Source organism: Urocitellus parryii, chromosome 11 (genome assembly GCF_045843805.1).
Source record: "Urocitellus parryii isolate mUroPar1 chromosome 11, mUroPar1.hap1, whole genome shotgun sequence".
NCBI lineage: Eukaryota > Metazoa > Chordata > Mammalia > Rodentia > Sciuridae > Urocitellus > Urocitellus parryii.
The window spans coordinates 65,234,797-65,257,575 of record NC_135541.1 but is presented as its reverse complement, the minus strand read 5'-3'; the positions used below and the strand labels follow the sequence as shown (position 1 = coordinate 65,257,575).

The 22,779-nt window shown below is 35.5% G+C and overlaps 1 protein-coding gene across 1 annotated transcript in view; it reads left to right on the top strand.

Annotated features, from left to right (window-relative positions):
• Window positions 1-2,592: 2,592 nt before the first annotated feature.
• The window catches only part of Syde2 (synapse defective Rho GTPase homolog 2), a 37,455-nt gene continuing 17,268 nt past the window's right edge, over window positions 2,593-22,779 (top strand). The window contains exons 1-3 of the mRNA XM_026406176.2: window positions 2,593-3,340; window positions 11,150-11,845; window positions 17,965-19,067. Coding sequence (XP_026261961.2) covers window positions 2,593-3,340; window positions 11,150-11,845; window positions 17,965-19,067 — 2,547 coding nt within the window. The remainder of the gene's footprint in view (window positions 3,341-11,149; window positions 11,846-17,964; window positions 19,068-22,779) is intronic.

Genomic DNA, 22,779 nt, shown 5'->3' with positions numbered 1-22,779 from the left:
GTTCAGTGTTTGCCTATCAAGCTTGAGGCCCTGGGTATGATCCCCAGCACCACAGGAAAAACAAAACTTTTTTTTTACAGTATTTAAGTACTAAGTAATTATTAAGTATTAAGTAATACAGTATTTAAGATGTTGTAGTTTGTGGAGAATACACTGATCAACTATAGTCTCTGCCCTTAGGGAATTTATGGATTTTCTTTTAAGGGAGGTAAGAAATGCACACAAATTATATAAAACAACAAACACATATCCTTCCTCCCCTGCTATAAATATACCAGAGGGTTGTGGTGCTGGGTAGGAATAAAACACTATTGGAGTTTGGAAGAACTTGAGATCAGGTCCATCTGGGAGATCAAAGATGACCTTATAGTGAAGGAAACTGAATGTAAAGGATCAGTAAGATTTTTGCAAATACAGATGCAGATAAAATTATTCCAGATGACAGACAGACTTGGTATTAAAGGTAGTATAAATCAAAGCAAATTTAGAGGGCAGAGCCTCTGATGCAAACAATAACACAACTTACACAGGGAAATATAGTTATGAAGTAAGATAAATTAGGGCCAAGTTATTTTTTTTCACTCAGTAACATTAGCATTTATTTATTCTTGAGTACCTACTAAGTGCAGGTACTGTGCAAGGTGTTAGGTACATTTATGAGTAGTTTAGACAAGAGCCCTTTCCAATACATAAAAATTAAAAGATCTGAAATCTGATTTGGTGGTGACTGATTTTTCTATCACTGATGGATCAATTAATTAATATGTGGCAACAAGAACTCCTTTAGTTTAATAGTGTTATACTGATCATGGGATTTCATATTTGGGGGAGTTGGTATTTCCAAATTACATTGTTTCTCGATTTCACTTCAATTGTGTCTCAGCCCAACATATGAATTAAAATAAAGGTAATTAAAAAATAATTGAAAGCTGCAAACTTGTATTTTTAATTTGGTAGGCTTGGAGGCGGGCTGATGGGGGACCCCATTAAATATGTAGGTCCATTTTGCCAGTTTTGATTATCTAATAATTAATGCTGCAGCATGCACTAATAAAAAAAAAAAGAAAAGGTAGACTTAAGAAATCTGTGGTGATTTTTTGGACAATTTTTTTTTTTTTTTTAAAAATACTGGGGATTAAATCCAGCGGTGCTCTACCACTGAGCCACATCTGGAGACAGGATTTTGTTAAACTGCTTATGGCTTAGCTAAGTTGCTGAGGTTGGCCTAGAATTTGCGATCCTTCTGCCAACTTCCCAAGTTGCTATGATTACAAGTGTGCACCAACGTGTCCGGAAACAAAAGGAATTATTGAAAAGGAATCGCTGCAAATTTCCTTTCAATATCAAGACCTCTGTGAGGTTAACATGATAGGATCATTTCTAGAACACATTGCACTAAGTGAGATACACCTGCACTCTTAACTTTGTCCGTCAAAACAATCTTTTTGTTTTCTCTCAAGCTAGGACTTGCAGTATCTAAGACACTCCTCGAGCAGTGGTGGCAATGGGGAGGGGCTGGTGAAGGTGGCGGGGTAGCAGCTGGGAGAGCACTTTCCCTTTCTTTGGTTAAAACTTTGGAGCTGCCAAGCCCAGATTCACCTTCCGGCTGGAACTTTTTTACCCCAACTTCCACTCACAGCTCTCCAAGCGTCGCGTGCGGTAACTCCCGCTCCCCTCCGCGGTCTTTAGCTCAACCCTAACCCACCGCCCTCCGCGCGCCCCCGGAATCTACCTGCCGCGCGCCCACCTCGGGAACGCAGCTCTTTGCCCCGGGCCCGCGCCCCATTGCGGCCAGTCCCTCGGGGCATGCGCGCTGCGGCGCTACCGCCCTCCCCCACGCCTTCCCGCGGCAGAGTTATGCCAAGTATGTGAGGAGCCGGCAAGGGCCAGCGCCGGTCATGGGGAACTGCCGCTGCCGCCACCGCCGCCGCCTCCTTGAGCGCTGCTTTCTCCACAACGGGGCTCCGACCTCTCCCCGCGACCCGGGCGAGCCCAGTTGCTGAGGAGAAGGGGATGGCGGACCCTCTGAGGAGGACTCTGTCCAAACTCCGGGAGAGGAGGGGTCCCCGCATCGCCGGGGGGCTCGGATTCCGGGCGGCCGCTGCAGCTGCGGTGGCGGCCTCCTCCGCAACCCTAGGAGACACCTGGTGTGCCCAGGACTGTCCCCCGTGCGAGCACGCCGGCGCAACTGGGCCAAGCTGGACGCAGCCCCCGCCGTCACCTGAGGCGCGCGGCGCTAGAGGGTCCTCGGCGCGGTCGGGGGCGCTCGCCCCTCGGCCGCGCAGCGGGCAGGCGGTCCCTCTCCCGGGTCGCCGGCTAGCTCGCGCCACTCTGCACGCCGCGCTGAGCTTCGAAGGCAGTGGAGAGGAGGAGGAGGAGGATGACGACGCCGACTACAACGCCGACTACTACGAGAACCTGCCCGGCGGCTCACAATCCGTGGCCGCGCCAGCGCCTGAGGGGGCGGAGGCGGAGCTGTGGCCCCCGCCTCCCCCTGCGGCGGGCTCCTCCTCGGGGGTGGAGGGCGGCCTCCTGGAGACCGGCAGGCTGCAAACCCAGTTGCGAGAGGCCTATTATCTGCTGATCCAGGCCATGCACGACCTACCCCCTGACTCAGGCACGCGGCGGAGCGGCGGGGGGTTGGCGGATCGCGGTTGCCTCGCGGGAGCCGGGGCTCCTGGCCAGCTACCTTTCCCCCGCGACGCTGCGGACTGCAGAGCCTGCCCCGGAGATTGGGAGTTGGGAGGCGGCGACTGCCCTCCGCAGCAGGTGTCCCCGCCCTGGTCGCCTCCGAGGGAGCCTGAGGGAGTCCGGCCTCGGACTCCTCGAATGAGGCTGTCCTGCAGCAGAAGCCTTGAGAGCCTCCGGGTGGGCTCCAAGCCTCTTCCTTTACAGCGGTGGCCGAGCGACAGCTGGATCAGGTGCGGCGAGCGCGGGGACCCAGACGAGTCCCCGCCACGTGGAGGCAGGATGGAAGGCTGGAGCGGGGGCAGCGCCCGGGCCGCAGCATCCGCTGGCCTCTTGTCTCCGGGCTCCAAGGACCTCGGCAGCTCCTCGAGAAGTCCTTTCAGGCATCCTGCGGGGCCCTCTGTGATCCGCAGGGGTCAAGAAGACCGCCAGGAGGGCTCCCCCACCCTGAAGCCGTCCACAGTCACAGTCAAGAAGCTGCAGAAGTGGATGTACAAAGGTCGCCTGCTGTCCCTGGGAATGAAGGGTCGCGTTCGTGGGACACCTTCTAAAGTCCCGGTGGCGCAGGCTACTTCTCCTAACCTGGGCACTTTGAAAGTGCATGAAAACCCCATCCTCTCGGTGCCTCCCGATCAAAGAATTACATTGACAGGTAGGATACTTTGCAGTCTGTTTGCTAGCACCGCAAGCCTTAGTGTTTACCCACCGCGCCTGTCTTTAGAGCCAAGAATAAAGTGTGTTTTTGCAGACAGATACGTGACTGTGCTAAAATAAGTGTCATATAGGTGGCAATTTAAAGCGATGTCGAGGTTATTTAGTGTGATGCATTCACATTCACTCTTTTGCTTTCTTTTTTTTCGACAGTGGCATGCAGATTTTTTTTTTTTTAATTTCTTCTCCTAAAACTGGTGCGCCCACTCCCTTAGTACAATGAGTAAAGGTTAAGTTCGCCACACGCTTTTCGTAGGTTGAGAGAGGGGCGGTGCTGCCTTGAATTTTTTCTCTGTAGCTCCAGGCAAATCCGGAGACTTTTGTGGAGTTTGTGAATTTGAATTTGATCCAAGGTAGATTTTACAGGCTTCATAAACTGTCATTTTACTCATTACTCCCTTTTTTCTTCTCTCTCTCAGACGCTTACACCAGACACACACACAACCACAACCAAAACAAACTAAAGGTATGAGTAATGTTTCTTTTTAGTCAGGTAGCATTTCACATCTTCTTCACACCAACAAACTCCAACGAGGTGAGTGATGTTTTTATTGTGGAAAATTGGAAAATCAAGGATAGTGGTATAGTAATCAAAAGAAAAATGTCCATAAGGTACTTTAAAAAAATTTCAGGCACTTAAAATTATTTGTAAACTTATAAACTATTCATATTAGAAGAAAATTAGTTTTTTGAAATGTATATTTGTTCTTATATCATTATGCTCCCTATTTTGAATGTGCATGGTTTTCAATTATCTCTGGAGGTCTAGGTTATCAATTCTAGGAATCTCTTAATTATGTTGTAAATAACAAATATTTGTTATTTACAAAAGAACAAAACAACATGGCTTTTTGAACTACATTTAAAATATAAAAATCTCAGTGAACATAAAGACCTACGTTTTAGTAATATTTTTAAAAACATTAAGTATTGAAATATAAAATGTAGTCTTAGTATTTGTGGTAAGAATTACAAGTGCCCAGGATTGGGTTAATACACATTAACCATTGTACAGACAACAATGAGAAGAAACAAAAATTTAACAACTTTTAATCAAGCAATGATGATAAATCAAATGATTCATTTAAATTATATGCAAAGTTAAATGTTTTTTTGATCTTTAAGTCTAATGCCTGTCAAACTTTATCCTCAAGTTTAAATATTCTGTTACACTTAAATAAATAGTAGAATATCTTTGTGAAGACAGGTTTACTTTATACTACATTCACATTAAAATGTGCGTTTCCAGGAATAAAATATTTGTAATCACTTATTATACTTTATTACCACATTAGTTTTACCTCTTTTGATCTTGGTTCATTAACTCTTTGTATGATAGTTAAATTTCAGCCATAATCAGAAACCTGTATCTTTAGTCAAATACTTTTACCCTTTTGTTGCAGAGGTAAAATATTTACCACCTGTTGGCTTTTAATGCCTTCACTAACAAAGGAGTTAACAAATGAAAATATTTCCTTTAAGAATGAATGCAGTGAATTTTTTATTAAGACTGTAATTATGAAAATGCTAACAACTTTAAAAGAAATTAAAATGAAATATTAGAATTTCTTTGTGATAGTATTTTATTTTATAAGAACTCTAAGCAAAAGCTACCATAATGTTTGATTTAAACAACTTCCTTTCACATCATGAATTCATCTTTTAGGAAACATGAAAATAATTTGTGTAGTTTTTTTTTTTATCTAATGTAGATTAGGAGAGTATTTGTAAAAAAAAATTTTTTTAATGAAGGTTAGTTGGTTTTACTATAGCCATTCTGGGTAGTTTATATGATTCTTATATAAATTTTTAACCTTTCCACCCCCAAATATAGAGATTTGACAACTATTACTTGAGAACAACAAAAGGAACATAAAGGTTAAGTAGTTTTTCTGAGGTGTCTCTCCTGGCATATGGAATCAGACTCTTATGTGAGTTAAACCTCAGGTCTCATGACTCAACAACCCCTATTTATGTAAGGTAAAAAAGACTCCAGAGTTCTTTAGAGGTTTGTTGTATTACCATCAAGTTGCTTGAATTGAGGAGATGGATGGAATTTCGACAAGGTGTAGAGGGATAAATAACTTCTTCAAAATTGCAAAGATGGGGGAATCCTAGAATAGGTTTTAAGACTTCTTGAAAAATTAATTACTATATTTATTTTAAATCTTTACCTTCAAATATTTGCTTACTTCAAATTGATATTGCTTAGATTCTGTTTTGAATCATGTTTTTGAATTGATGATGTAGTTCAGTGGTAGAGCATGTGCTTAGTATGCTCAGTCCTAGGTTCCATCCCCAGTGTCACCACAAGGGATAAAAAAAAATCATGTTTTTAAAAAAACAATTTGGACAGTCCAGATGAGGGAGTACATTCTTGGTTATATAAAAGATGTTAAGTATTCTAAAACGTTTGTATCATATTTTTTATGTAATATTACTCATGAGGATATTTTTCTCCCAAAATAAATATATTTGGGATTTATAACAGTATATAATGGGTTAGAGATATCTAATCTATTAGTTATTTTGAAATTTTTGAGACCATATGACAAATAGAAGTCAAAAGTGATTTTCTATTTTAATTTCTGTTTCCTACCAAGAACCATTAAAACTTTTGATGGTATAATAATGCTAATGATTTGATGCAGTTAAGTATGTTGTGTTCACAGATTGGCCAATTTGTTCTTAATTGAGATGGTTATTTAAGAAATCTAAAGTCATTACACATAGTAAATATTGTCAAGTTTCTGCAAGCCTTAAAGTTATGAAGGAATCTTAATTTATTTGCTAACAGTTCTTTATTAATATAAACATTTATAAATAAGTTTTGATTAGCATATAGTTCACAGAAATATATTCAGAAGCATCAGGTTGAGTTTTTTCAACTCTTTTTTTCTTTTAAAAATGATTAGCATACTTTGACTTCACTTTTCCTGCTATATAATCTCTGAAAGACATATATTACTTGACAATCTTCTACCTTTAAATCTCTATATGAGTCTGCCATTGTGACTCTAGAGGCAAGTTGCCTTTTTTTTGGAAGTGTGCCATGGAACTTTGGAGTTGCTGGTGGCTGGAAAACTTTTAGAATTACAAATTCAGCAGAAAGTAGTGTTGTGTTGATTTGAAAATCCTGTGTTTCTAGATCCATGATTCCCAAGAGATGCCTGTTTATTTTTTGGGAACCACCAAAGCTATTTTCTAGACTCTTAGTGTTCAAAGTATAGTTTACGATTTGAGAGCAGTGCTTTTCAAACTTAAAGTGCATATGGATTCCCTAAATCTTGTTAAAATGCTGATTTGAATAAGTGTAGTCTGGGACTTGATACTTTACATTTTTACAAAGTTCCAGTATAGGTATATGACGCTGTTAGGCAGGCCACACTTTTTTTAAAAAAAATATTTTTTAGTTGTAGATGGACACAATGTCTTTATTTTTATATGGTGCTGATGATTGAACCCGGTGCCTCACACGTGAGCACCCCCCAGTAGTGAGATTCTAGAGTTTTCATGTTCTCCAAAGTTTTTTTTTTTTTTTTTAATTCAAAGATTTTTCTTTTTCTTTCTTTCTTTCTTTTTTTTTTTTTTTTGAGAGAGAATTTATTTTTTGTAGATGGACACAACACAATGCCTTATTTTTATGTGGTGCTGAGAATTGAACCCGGGTCCCACCCATGCTTGTCGAGCGCTCTACCGCTGAGCCACAATCCCAGCCCCAAAGTTTTTATTTTTATTTTTATTTTTTAGTACTGGAGATTGAACCCAGGGTCACCTGACTACTGAGCCACAATCCCAGTCCTATCTTTTTGTATTTTATTTAGAGACAGGAGTCTTACTGAGTTGCTTAGTGCCTCATTTTTGCTGAGGCTGGCTTTGAACTCACAATCCTGCCTGCCTCAGCCTCCCCAGCTGCTGGGATTACAGGAGTGCACCACTGCTCCCAGCCTCCACAAAGTTTTGAAAAAGCATTCTACCTTATTCTAGTACTTCATACTTACACCAACCTCTTTAAACTAAAGCACTTGAGTTCTTTCTGCTTCAGTCTTAACACTGCTTACAGTATGTGATGATTTTGCAGTTCCCTTCATATTGGTCTCATTTTGCATCAATAAATATTAGATTTTGGAATCTGCAAAAGAGGAGGCCATATAGTAGAGGGTTAACATAATAGAGATTCTGAGTTTCTGGTCAGACTCTGCCCCTTTTACAGTCTTGTGACCTTGGGCAAGTTATTCAATTTTCTGTGGCCTCAGTCTTTAGGTTGAGGGGAAGAATAAAGATAATCCATTTGGTATTTCCCCTGGCATTTAGCTGTTATAATCCAGAGGAAGGCAAGCAGGGTTTGTGGAATATTGTTTTTGCACCAGATCATTAGGATTCTGGATGGAGAGTGAGAATGGAAGTTTAGGAGGACTGCCTTGAGCATTGGGAATTGAGCTAGATTATCCCCTTTAGGGGTACTTATTTATTCTGCTCATTTTTTCTTTTGTGCATCTTTTTCTTGCTTCTCTGGCTTTTCTCAGTTACTTTAGTGAAACTAAAAACAGTCTCACAGTTTTCTTCTCTATTTTCTTGTCTCAAAAGCAAGCAACACAACTTGCTTAAAGGTTTTTATTGCAAGTTACAAGGGACAAAAAAGAAAAAGTGCTCCAATCCTTTTCATTTTATGCCTTACTTTCTTTTAGATTTATCTTGGAAGAGAGAGAATTTTAGGCCTAGATTCAAATATCTGATACAATGTTCATAAGAATACTTTTATTTAGATTTTTTTTTTAATATTTATTTTTTAGTTTTTGGCGGACACAACATCTTTGTATGTGGTGCTGAGGATCGAACCTGGGCCGTATGCATGCCATGCGAGCGCGCTACGGCTTGTGCCACATCCCCAACCCTAGCACCATCTCTTTATATTTTTTATTGTGAGACAGGATCTCAATAAGTTTCTGAGGCTGACTTTGAACTTGCAAACATACTGCCTCAGCCTCCTGAGTCACTGTCATATACCACCATGTCTGGCTTATAATTATTACTTTTAGTATTATACTCCAGTTAAATACTTGTATCAATAGAAGTATCACCTTGCTTGAATATGGGATGCTAGTAGCTTTATTTTCTTATTGCAGTTCTTTGAAGTGTAGTACAAGTAGACATATGTTTAAGGATCATTCACAGTGTATAATACATCAAAAAACTCTGCTGTGACTCAAAGTAATGTATCTAGTTCTATAAAATTTTCAGGGCTAAAGAGCTGTTTGAGAATAAGATAAAATAAACTGTTGCTTATTTTATTTTTAGTCAGTGAGTTATTTAATTTTATAGCTTTTGCTTCAAATTTATAATTAGTGTCAAAATTATATATATACGTTTACTTATAAATAACATCCTGTATAGGTCTGAAAGCTATTGAATAATAGCTTGAGATTTGGGCTTAAATGTAAAATTGATCTAGATTCAGTACACTTGGCAAAAGCATGTAATAACTGAGAATCCAGAAGCTTAAGTGATTCCTGAGCATGTGTTTGATTTTTAGTTAAGTATAAAGTGTAAAGGAAATAGAACCAAAGAAAGACTCTAGAAAATCTTCACCTTTTCATTAATTAAATTAAATAATCAGTTCATGATGTTCGTTGAGTATTTGTTATGTTTGCTTATTCAATCCTGGGGGATGGAGATGGGTATCCCTTAGTGATAGCAGCCCAGGTATACTTCTATGAAGTTTAAAGTCAGAATTTCAGTACTGCCCCTTCCTTTTACCAGTTTGGTGGTTTTGACTTTTTTCCCCTATTATTTTATAGATTTCCGAATATTTATCAGCAGCCATTTTTGTTGTTGTTGTTGTTGTTACTGGGGATTGAACCTAGGGGCACTTAACCACTAAGCCACCTCCCCAGCCCTTTTTATATTTTATTTTGAGATAGGGTCTCACCAAGTTGCTTAGCGCCTCAATACATTGCTGAGGCTGGCTTTGAACTTGCAATCCTCCTGTCTCTATCAGCAGTCATTTTGTATTATAAATGTGATGCTATCCCATGTTGAGAGAGGGTCACCTGCTTCCCTGTTCTTAATGGGTAGCATGATATAGAGAAAGGGGTAAACATGTGGGTTTTAGGGTTAGGTTTAATTTTGAATACTAGGGACTTGACCATATTCCTCATATTTTTCAATAATATGATAATTATACTTATTAGATTGTTGTAGAGGTAAAATGAGGTTAGGGGCTTCCTTATTGCTTTATTTCTAGAACATAATAGTTACTTATTTGATGAGTGAGTAAATTGCAGACGTAGTAGGAGTTCATGGAGCTTCTTTCCCTTCTGTAACTAATTGAACTTGAACCCCAATTAGTGTTTAAGATTTTTATGTTTTAATTAATCTGCTTGGTTAGGTAGATGTTTAGGAGTTTAAAAAAGACAAGGGCTTTTTTTTTTTTGCATTATTAAAGATTTTTCTTTCAGTTGAAGAGAGGTTACTAAACATCTTGTTATGTGTGAAACTAATTTTGTTATTAAGATTCTCATAGCTTAATGTGCTTATCACTGTTATTACATCTTTTAAAAAATTTTATTTAGTTGTAAATGGACACAATACCTTTATTTTATTTGTTTTTATTTTTATTTTAATTTTCATGTGGTGCCAGGGATCGAACCCAGTGCCTCATGCATGATAGGCAAGTGCTGTACCATTGAGCCAAAACCCTGGCCCCCCACATCATTTTTTATTTGCGGTAACAGTAAGATGAATCAACCATGTACACAACCAGAATAGCATAAGGCCATAATTCCATAATTTAAAAACCTAACATGGTCTTAAATTTATACAGATGTGGTTTTTATTACATATGTGTAATGAATTATTATTATTATTATTATTATTATATTTAGATTATTCACTATCAGTGAAGGGTAAGTGAAGTTGCTTCACACACCTCTTTGGAGACACAAAATTTTCCTTTTAAGATGAAAATAGTGTTATATGTATATTTTTAGGGTATTATCACATTGTATTAACCTGTATATTATCTTGAGTATTTGGGTAGACTATAAATTTCTTATGGGGCAGGGATTATTTTGTTCATTATTTATCTGCTGCCTAAATTTGCATCTGGCCAGTAATAATAATAGCTGTTGTGCTTACTGTGAGACAGCATGGTTGGTTGTAATCAGCCTCTTTAAGAGATCTTAATTTCAATTTTTGCTCCAGCTATATAGAACTCAAACTTTGCGTAAGATACTACTGAGCTGTATGGTTAGGGAACCAATGTTATGTTGAAATTTTAATAGGTAAGGTATACTTTTTTGTTAGGTTGGTGAAAGTAAATCTTTGTGTGAAAATTTAGGAATACTACTTATTCTTTCTAATGATTTTGGTCTAGTAATAGTGAGTTGGAAATTATTCAAATATTGATTAGTCATACTGTGTACAAAGCATTCTATATAAGCTTTTTATAAAATTTGTTTTGCTTGGTAAGGCTTTGTTAATCCTGTAGTTTTTTAATAAAAGCAGTATCAGAATTTGCATATTCTGTTTCCTAGAATTTTATGACACCTATACTAGCAGTCTGATTTCTAGATAATGGAAACCATGTTTTGGTGGAAAATCCAAAATTTTTCTGGTTTGATTTTGTTTTTTTTTTGTGATTAATATTACTTTTCTACTTTTAAAAAATTTTAACTACTGGTTTGAAGTGCCATATATTTCCTGGTATATTAGGCATTATATTCTATCTTTTTTTCCTTCTTTGAAACAGATTTATTTGAAAATGTCTATGGGTCTTCAATGAAGAGAAGAGAATCTGAAGATCTGAAGGATAATATTGAATTCAGAGGTCATAAGTCACTTAACAGTATCACTGTTTCAAAAAAACGAAATTGGTTATATCAAAGTCCTCTGAGATCTTTTAATCTGGAAGAAGAAAATAGGAAATGCCAAGATAGGAGTCATTTATCTATCTCACCTGTATCTCTTCCTAAACATCAGCTATCACATCCTTTCCTCAAATCATCTGAAGAATACTGTACATATATGGTGTGTAATGCTACAAACTCATCATTATCAAGAAACTGCTCTTCAGATTTTAATGAGGAAAATGATGCAGATGATGAAGGAGAAATATGGTACAATCCCATTCCTGAGGATGATGACCTTGGGGTATCAAGTGCCTTGAGTTTCCATGAGCCAAACCCTGCTCTTCTGAAGTTTCCTGCTGTCAGTTTGAGCATATTGTCTAGGAGTGACCCTACAAAAGCAGAGCAGCCCACTGAAGATCCATTGTGCTCTTCTGAACACAAAGGTGATACTCAGACCACTCAGTCAAATGAAGTGAATCCTATAGATTCCATCCATTCCACAGAATGTATGCAGCAGTACACGCAAAGGTTAAGACACAAGACACAAGAAGGTTTAATGGTGGAGGATAGTCCGACATTGAAATCTCCTTTTGCAGGTAAAGATGATCATAGATCTGCCTTTTCTTTCTTCTTTTTCAATTCTTTCACAGTTGCTAAATATAGAAGAAAGCATATTATATTCATGTACTTTCTGTGTAAAGTGAATATATTTAAAAAATAAAGAAAAACAAAGAGGTTTATAAATATTTTATATACATGGTGTTTTAATTATTTTTATCACAGACTTGGTTTTGTAATGTAGTATGTGATATGATTTAGTATATTTATCCTTTGAGACTTATGATTGCTTTTCTCTTCGTTGAAAAGAGTGAAGTCATGGGGAATAGAAGAAAAAGATATATTCTTTATGTAAGTCTAATTTTTTGCTTCATTCATTCATTTACCCATACATGGCCTGGCCAAAGCTGAAAAGTTGTCTTTTCAGTGTACCAGTAGTCATTAGTTTGTGTTCTTATGCCTAAGATTTCTCATGAGCAAAGGAAAGGAAGGAAAAAAAAAAAAGAGAGATTAAAAAGGTGCTACAATAGTTATAGAACCCCAAAAGGAAATGATTGAAGTTTAATATATATTAGGTTGAACCATAAGAAATTGCTGATATTCAACAGTTTTTGATCTGTTAAAAAAAAGCATTTTATATAGTTGAACTTAATGGTTTTGCTCTTCCTTGTTTGCCTTCAGTTTTATGATATGCTTCTGTTAGTTCTAGACATACTCCCCAGGAAACAGCATGAGTCACCTTTGGTTGCAAATATCAAGTGTTGGATAGAAATTAGTTATGTTTTATATCAAGTCATTTTAATTTATAGAATTTCAAATGATGCATAGTATTTGAAGATGTGTGGTGTAGTAGATGCTGTCGGTGCATATGTATTGGGTTTTATTACTTACTACTTGAATGAAGGCAGCCTTTTTCTACCCTGCACAGTATTTGCATCTCTACCTAAGGACTTTCTTTGAAGTCAAGGAAGCTCTCTGCAGGGCAGCCTTGGAGTATTCCTCAACCAGTTACTGACAAGTTGGTATAGAACTACCCCAGCTCTCTTTTCTCTTGGGTGGGTAATTATGAGCAGATTAATCTTCCTAGAGTTTTCTCTTGAGATTAAGCTCCAGTTGCTCATAGTGATAGATAGCAAGCTTGATGTTCATCTTGAATTTCCCCCTGAATTTTCTCACTTCTTTGATGGGATTTCTAAACTTTGCAAATTAAGTGTTTGAATTTGAATCCTTTTCTCAGCGACTTGGGGAGGCCCAGTAAATGTTATATTAAGAGAAAAAGTGAATTATAAAACTGTGTACTATATGTTGACAATTTTGAAAGAAACATTGAAAGCCATACTGAAAATGTTAATAGAGTTTTCGTTGTGGTTAGTTTTTGTTTCTGGGTATTGTGATTGAAGGTAATCAAAAACATTCTTCTTTGTGCATTTCTAATTGTAGACTCAATTCTATAGTAAATATGTGTCTTTTGTAGTATGATGGAAAGAGAAATAATACTAAATAAAATAGTAATTTGGAATACAGATTATGATCAGGGTAGAGTGTGAGAAAAGGCTATAGTATCACAGATAGGGATGGATGTGGAATGTTATTGAGAAGGCAAGAAGATAATAAGGACAAGAGCTAAGTTAGAAAGGTAGCATCTATAAAGTGACGTACACTTTAATATAATTCCCCTGAAACTAATTTTTATTTCAGCATTCCCCTCCTATTACCTTCTTTCCAATTCTTATTCTCAGTTTAAGATCTTACTTTATATTTCATTGAGAAAAATGCAAATAAATAGAAAACTCCCACTTCTCTCACCATAACATTGACTGCCCTCACTGAAATTTGTAATCTTATGATATATTTTCTTTCTTATTACTATGAATGCTTTGTCTATGCTTTTAACTACATCCAGCCCACCTTCTACATGCCATCCTTTTAAAAAATCAATTAATTAATTAATTCTAATCGGGTATATATGACAGCAGAATGCATTTTGACTCATTGTATGCAATTGCAGCACAACTTTTCATTTCTCTGATTGTACACAATGTGTGACATACCATATGTGCAGTTATACGTGTGCCTAGGGTAATGATGTCCATCTCATTCTACCATATTTCCTGCCCCCATGCCTCCCCTCCTCTTCCACCTCTTTGTCCAATCAAATTCCTCCATTTTTCCCATCCCCTGCTCCCTTGTGGATCAGCATCCACTTATCAGAGAGAACATTTGGCCTTTGGCTTTTGGGGAAAAAAAAGTTTAAAGCGAAGTAAACTGATTGGCTTACTTCGCTTAGCATGATATTCTCCAACTCCATTTATATACCTGCAAATACCATAATTTTATTCTCTTTTAATGCTGAATAGTATTCCATTGTGTATGTATACTAAAGTTTCTTTATCCATTCATCTGTTGAAGGGCATCTAAGTTGGTTCCACAGTTTAGCTACTGTGAATTGAGCTGCTATAAACATTGATGTGGCTGTGTGTGCTATTATAGTATGCTAATTTTAAGTCCTTTGGATATAGACCAAGGAGTGGGATAGCTGGGTCAAATGGTGATTCCATTCCAAGTTTTCTAAGAAATCTCCATACTGCTTTCTAGATTGGTTGCACCAATTTGCAGTCCCACCAGCAGTGTATGAGTGTGCCTTTCCCCCCACATCCTCACCAACACTTGCTGTTATTTGTATTCTTGATAACTGCCATTCTGACTGGCATGAGATAAAATCTTAGTTTTGATTTGCATTTCTCTAATTATTAGAGATTTTGAACATTTTTTTCATATATTTGTTGACTGAGTGTATACCTTCTTCTGAGAAGTGTCTGTTTAGCTCCTTAGCCCACTTATTGATTCGGTTATTTGTTTTTTTGCTGTTAAGTTTTTTGAGATCTTTATTATATCTTGGAGATTAGTGCTCTATCGGACATGCATGTGACGAAAATTTGCTCCCAAAATGTAGGCTCTCCCTTCACCTCATTGTTTCTTTTGAGAAGAAGCTTTTTAGTTTGAGTCCATCACGTTTATTAATTCTTGATTTTATTTCTTACACTAAAACTAATTTTTTAAAATGTTTGTGGCATATTATGATCTTAGACTAATAGACATAATTTTTTAAAAAGTATGGAATGACTAATATTTATGTCTCCTTTCTTACCATCATTCTTTTAAACATGTAATTCATATCTAATAAGCACAATCCTAAACTGATCAAAAGAATACAGTTTAGTATATGTCTTTTTTTTTTTTTTTTTTAGTTTGGTAGCAAGGTTACCTAATGCAATCTGCTTTCCTTAGCAATATTGGCAGAATGATGTTGAGAAGTTGGTAGCTAATTTGTAAATATTTTAAATATGAACAGCAATTTTAAAAATCATCCTAACATAACTGTGACTTGTTTTATGCTTATTAACTTCCAGGTAAATATTGCAATCAGATTGGTATAGATGGATTGATTGATTTTGTGCTTTTTTCTTTATATCTTCATCTTGCATTGTTATATATAGATTAATATTATTGTTTCTCAAGTTTTACTGAGTTTAATTGAGTTGATGGGCCCTAATTCATTTGACTGTTTTTCTGGTATTTGGTGTTAATAGATTGTGCCCACAGCTATTGCAGTAACCTTTCATCATGATCATTTTTGCTTCTTTTGGATTTATTTACTAGTATTGGGTGTTTATGGCTGGCATTTGCTATTGTTAATTTCTGTATTGTATTTTCAAAAAGGTTTACAAATTTACAGGGCAAATAATAATTGGTTGATTGATGCCTTCATTTATTCAACAAATGTTGAGTTCATGCTTTGTGTCAGTTACTGTTCCAGGTGTTGAAGGAGTGTATCATTTTCTCTTGACTCAAGCCTGGTACATAAATTTCTGTTTAAGGATTTTTTTTTTGTGTGTGTGTGTGTGTGTGCTTGCTGTATATAGCTATTCTGTGATTTGATTAGTGTAGCTCTAGTTTAATTTTAAAGGATTGTGGAATTTGGTAATATTTCAGCTGTTGGATTTTATTAAAACAAAAAGCCTTTGTTTTAATAAATACACTTTTGTCTATAATAGAAGTTGCTAACATGTACAGTATTTCATTTTAACAATTAAAGACTTCAGTTGGAATTATTTATTTACAATATGTAAAAGGAGTCAGTATGCTAAATTCCTTAGCAATTTAATAAAATCTACAACAGTTTAATATACTGGTTGGTTTTCCTAGGCTGTGACAAAATAGATTAATGTTTGTAAAGCAGGACCCTGATTTCTGTAGAATGTTTTAAACAAGTAAGCCAGTAGAATTGTGCTGTGATTTGCAACATAGAGGATGCTTTGTCCAATTTATCACACACTTTATTTCTTAATAGCTGTTTACCAGAAAGGCCCAGGAGGCATACTTAAAATAGTACTCTGTCTATAAAGAAACTAATTCTCTGTGTGGACGCACAGAGTGAGTGGAGGGAGAATGTTATGTTAATACTTTAAAGAAAGGTCATTTAATTTGTTGATTTTTTTTATAGATTAACTTCTGATTTTGAAGTTATTAGATCTTCCTCTATAAGAATGGTTATATGAAAAAAAGTTGAAAAAATTTATATAATTGGGATTAGATTGCTTCTTTACAGGAAAAGTTAGAATTTATGTATCAGGTTTTAGAAGATTTAAAAAAACTTTATTTTCTTTCTTTATTTATATGTGGTGTTGAAAATTGAACCCAGTACCTCACTCATGCCAAGGAAAGCACTCTACCACTGAGCCACAACCTCAGCTTTAGAAGATATTTTTAATCTGTATTATTAGTTTGAAAATTTACTAGGAACAAGTACAAATTTAAAAATTAAATGTATTTTTTGACCATTTTTTAAGCTGGGGAAGTTATGGAAAATTTTAATAATAGTTGAGAAAAAGTCTTTAAAATCTGTTTAATATGTATGGCTGGACAAAAAAGTGTGTAGAAGAATGGAGGAGCTAAAAGTATAATATTTAAAAGCATAGATTCTGAAAACCAATGTTGTGGCTTGGATCCTGGTTCTACCACCTGCCAACTTTGTGATCTTAAATTACTCAGCTCTGTGCCTGAGAGTCCTTATCTGGAGAATGTGGTGCTAATGGTTTTAACTCACAGGGTTACTATGAAAATTAAATAAGTGACTACAGATATTAAGTAGCTCAATAAATGTCAGGTAGCATTGCTTAATCATAATGAAATATTAATAATTTATTAATATTAAACTACTTTTAGTATTTAGTATTATTTCCACCAAAATATTTGTAGTGGCTAATCTGTAAATATGTAGTTTAGGCTGATATTTACTTTATTTGTACTTGTAAAATACTTCTTAGTATTTTTAAAAACTTTTTACCATAAACCTGAATAATTTTGACATTCAAAGAAGAATAAAGCCATTTTTGTATGGAGAAAAATTCAAAAGCATTTCTTGGTTTTACTGTCTATAAAAACTAAAAATTGCAAGAAAACTTATAACTCTGTTGCAGTTAAAGACCATAACTAACATTTGAAGTTGTGGAATTATTGTATACAAATAACACAATAAGGAAGATTTCTTAACAGTTTTTAAAATTATTCAGTTACATTTATGATATTCAATATTCTGTTATTCTTGATTGACTAGATAGCTCTACATAAACTTTGGTGACACATTCTAATAGAATTTTAGAACAAGGAGCATCTCAGCTATCAAAATTACAAATTTATTTTGTTTTTAGCTTTTTAAAAAACTAGCTCTACTAAGTGGCAACATTTAGCTTTATAAGATTATAAATATAGAAGAAACGTTCTTATTAGCATAGCATTTCTAACATTTTAAAATAAGAAGCTTTCCTAGTTTCTAATATATAATATGCTCACTGGAGTATATTGTAGTGGGAAATGTTAAAAAGGAATCTGCATTACCCTTCCTCCAAGTCTTCAGAATAGCAGATGGAGAGGGAGATGCTTCTTTGTACTGTATACCATCTGGAGATCTTGATATTCTGCTTTGAACATGAAGATGAAGACTGACCTGAACTTCAAACTAATCTCCCCATTGAGATGAAACAGGGAAGTATTCCTATCCATGTGAGACCTTGTTTAGTTGATGGTTTATAAAATAGGAGTAAGAAAAATCATAACATATCTTTTTATAATATTTTTCTTTCTTTCTTTTTTAAAGGTCCTGGAATCTTAGCTGCTACAAGTAGGACTGAATTGGGAGTTATGGAACCATCCTCTCCAAGCCCTAGCCCTGTGAAAAAAGGCAGTTCAATTAATTGGTCTTTACCAGATAAAATAAAATCTCCACGAACTGTGAGGAAACTTTCCATGAAAATGAAAAGATTGCCAGAATTTAGCCGAAAGCTAGGTGTTAAGGGAACCCTGAATTATGTAAACAGTTCAGATAATTCTCCTTCCTTGTCTAAATATAACTGTCGAGAAATTCATCATACTGTTATTTTACCTTCTGGAAACACTACCACAGCTGCCAAGAGGAATGTCATAAGCCGGTACCATCTTGATACCACTGTATCTTCTCAGCACAGCTACCAGAAGAAAATCTCCATGAGTTTGAAGTATTCCTGCAAAGGTGGTTACCTCAGTGATGGAGACTCACCTGAACTTATAACTAAATCTAGCAAACATGGATCTGAAAGCAAATTTGGAAAAGGAAAAGAAATAATTCCAAACAGTTGTAGTAAAAATGAAATAGACATAGATGCTTTTAGACATTATAACTTTTCTGATCAACCCAAGTGTTCACAGTACATATCTGGGCTCATGAGTGTGCATTTCTATGGTGCTGAGGATTTAAAACCACCACGGATAGATTCAAAAGATGTCTTTTGTGCAATTCAGGTAGATTCAGTAAACAAAGCAAGAACAGCTTTGCTCACATGTCGAACCACATTTTTAGACATGGATCACACTTTCAATATAGAAATTGAAAATGCACAACATTTAAAACTAGTAGTATTTAGTTGGGAACCCACTCCAAGAAAAAATAGAGTGTGCTGTCATGGAACTGTTGTTCTTCCCACCTTATTCAGAGTGACAAAGACACATCAATTGGCTGTCAAACTTGAACCTAGAGGTCTTATCTATGTGAAAATGACTCTTATGGAACAGTGGGAAAATTCTCTTCATGGACTAGATAAAAATCGAGAATCGGTAATATTTGGTGTTGACATTCAAAAAGTTGTAGAAAAAGAAAATGTAGGATTGATGGTGCCACTCCTGATACAGAAATGTATTATGGAAATTGAAAAGAGAGGCTGTCAGGTATATTTCACTGCATTTTTCTACTATCTCCTTTATTGATTGATGAATTGATTATAAGTCTGATTTTGAGTCTTGGGGGAAGGAATTTAAGGTAAGGTAAAAAAAATAGTTTAGACATTTTCCTATTTCTGTTGTTTATTTTATTACATCACTGTTTAGAGTATAATTTATTACTTTAACCTGTGTTATCAGTGATTTCAGAGCTTAATAGATCAGAGCTTATGTTGTGTTACAGAACTACATGGGTTTTATAACTAGGCATCAAGATTGCTTTGTAAGTGCAATGCTAGGAAAAGCTAAAGCTGATAACATGGTTTGACAGTTTATGACAGAAGGTTCTAATACGGAATCCTATAAACTTGTTCACTCCTCGCATTAACTCTATCCACTTTTTCCCTACTCTTTTTTTTTTTTCTTTTTATTTATTTATTTTTTTTATTATTGGTCTTTCAAAATATTACATAGTTCTTAATACATCATATTACACGGTTTGGTTCAAGTGAATTATGAACTCCCAATTTTACCCCGTATACAGATTGCTGAATCACATCAGTTACCCTTCCATTGATTGACATAATAGTCCCGTTCTTAGAAAGTCATATAGCATGTAGGATGAGGAGAGTTCTTATAAGAACACCTCTCATTTCCTTTTAAATAAGAAAGGAAAGGCAACCTATTAAAAGAAACAAACAAACAAACAAAACTCTGGCATTATTTGCAACAATCTTAGCCAGTTAATATACCTTGTCTTTCTTTATGTTCATTTATAGGTATGGAGTATGACAATGAAAAACAGTATATGACTGAGGATATTATTGAGATATAAAAAGTATTTATATTAATTTTTGACACATAAATTCTTGTGATTAAGAATCATAATGTTCTGAGATAATTCTGCTTTATTCACCCAAATTTACATTGACTCAAAAGACAATAAGGGTAAATATCATGAAATCTGAAATATTATGTCTTCATTTAAAACATCTCACCTTGAACTTAATGTGGAAACTATACATTTGTGGAGTATTGTCTTAAGATCCAGAGGACCTGGATTCTGGTTTCTCTACTGTTATTACTTAACTGTGTGATGTTGGGCAAATCACTTAATCCTTATGGGTCTTATTTGCTTATATTTATAAAAGTGGATCCAGTCATTTCTAATGATAAGAGGGAGGTCATCTAAATTTTATACATAATTCTGTCTCTAGTATGTGTTGTTGATGTGAGAGTGAGGACTTGACTTTACAGTCCAGTTTTTTTTCTCTTAATTACTTTTCCTTCTTAAGCTTCTCTTTTTTTCCTCCATTCCCCCTGCCCCCCCACTTCAGTTAGTATGCAGAAAGTTCAGAGATGGGGCAGACTTTAAAGCTAGTTATTAAGCAGAAAATTTTACAATTGAATATTATAATAAGTAACTCAAGTGGCATTGTATTTTATAGTTTATTTTTTGAGATATAAAGAGCAGGTATGTGAAGACTGTTAATTACTTTTTTGAGCACTAAGAAAACATTTCTAGCAATGCTTTTTATTTCTTTACTGAAAGATTCTAAAAAGGTTTATTTTAAAGATTTCCTGCGAACTAAAATGTTTTACAGTTGGGCATTTGAAACTATACTTTAAATTTTTTTTTTTTAAATTGTAGATGAACACAATATCTTTATTTATTTATTATTATGTAGTGCTGAGGATCGAATCCAAGGCCTCACATGTTCGAGGCAAGTGCTCTACCATTGAGCTACAGTCCCAGCCCCTTGAAACTGTATTTTTTAAAAACATTTTTTGATTTCTTTCCCTTGCTGCTTTTCCACCTATGTGTGCATGCTTGCTTGCTTGCATTCGCACATACAAGTAGGCTTGTTGTTCTACATTTTACAGGCTACCATGTTTCTTAAAGTTTATTTACCTTTTTGTCAGTTATTATTCTTGTTTTTTCACTGTGAAAATAAAGTTTTTATATTCATATAAAAATAGTTTGCGGCGTGGGCTTTTACATCATCTAAATACTTTGAATGCAGCTATATTATGTCTTCTGATTCCAGTGGGAAAAATTACTGATACTTATGGTTCATCCAGTATAGATTCTGGCTCTGATAGAGAAATCGAGCATGTACTTCATGAATTTGATTCAAGAAGTCAGCATTCTAAATTTAGGAATATATCCTAAAATGCCCTATCCTTGAAATACTTATATTCAATCTTAATTTCTTTATTCATCCATTTAAAGGCTATGTTGTAGTTCAGTTTTGGGAGGTAAAATGTTATGTTAATTTGTTGTCTACTGTTTAAGTAGTACTTCCTTAAATTTGCTCTAGGTTCATTTCCTTCTCAAGTTCAAGGAGGCACATCCTTATTATAGGATTTTATGACACTTAAATGTGCCTATACCACAAGGGCTATAATCAAGTTAGTTTCTTCTATTGTGGAAGGATTTTCTTTGAGCCTATTTAATAGCCTATCTAAATTTTTACCTTGTCTTTCTTGAGATGATGCAACTAGCCTAACAAATGCTATTCTTAACATAAATGCATCAGGAATATAGTTAAGAGGAGAAACTTCAATATTTTTCCTATTCCATGTTTCTTAGTTTCCCATATGTTGATCCTTTTGAATGTAACAACACTTTGCATTACTGTCTTGTACAAACAGTTTTAGTTTTTTTACTGTCTTTCAGTTAATACTTAGAGCTTATCATTTCAAACATTTTGGACAACATTTCCCTGCATCCATTATTGATACTTTCCCACATTAAAACCCATCTTCTCTGTTATAGTCTGTCAGGGTTTTTTTTTTTTTTCTTTTGTCTTTTGCTTTTATTAGTGGTATCAGTTTTTCCATGACTTAAGAGGTTAAGTCACAAGTAAACCCAGAAATTTCATTTGAGTATACCTTCTTGTAGATCATTTATAACATTTTATAGTGATTCCTAGTTCAAATTCTTGAGGCTTTGCTTTATTTCTGTCTTGAAATAATTTCTTTCTCTATAACTCTTCCTTCAATTCAAGATGACTGAGATTTCTAAATAGTCTTTGACGTGGAAGTATAGGTGACAACCACTTATTTTCCTTAATATTCTTCAAGTTTATTTTTTCAAAGAACTCTTATAGGTCATTTAGGCTGGTTTTTTCCTTATAGCAACCATTCTGGTTTCTTCTCAGTGAATTTATAGTGAACTTCTTAAGACAATATTTCAGAATCTGTATGAACTGTTTTTTTAAAACAAATCTTTCATTGTAGGTTATTGGATTGAATAGTACTTATGCAACTTACATAAATTTTAAACTAGAGGTTTTATTTTATCTTTACTGTATTGATTAAATTTCTTCTGTTACGTTATAATCAATTTCATAAGTAAAATTCCCCCTAGTTTGGCTTTTATTTCTTCCTGAAAATCTTTTTGTTTTTTTTCCTTAGAAAACTTTATACAAATAGCATACTGGCTTCTCGTTTGAACTATATAATTATTTTATGAATAAGGAAACTGAGTCTTAAAGAGATTAAATAACCTGCCCAAGTTTACCAGTAAAGAGTGACAGAGGGGAGCTTTACAACTCTAAAACCATTGTTTAATTGTGGTATTGCATTATATCAGTCTAGGGCAAAAGATATGAAATGGTACATGCTTGGTATGGAGATACTGGTTGGACAGTATGAAGAGAAGAGATTGCACCTCTTTCTTAAGATTATTGAGAATGCAGAAATCATAGTATATTGT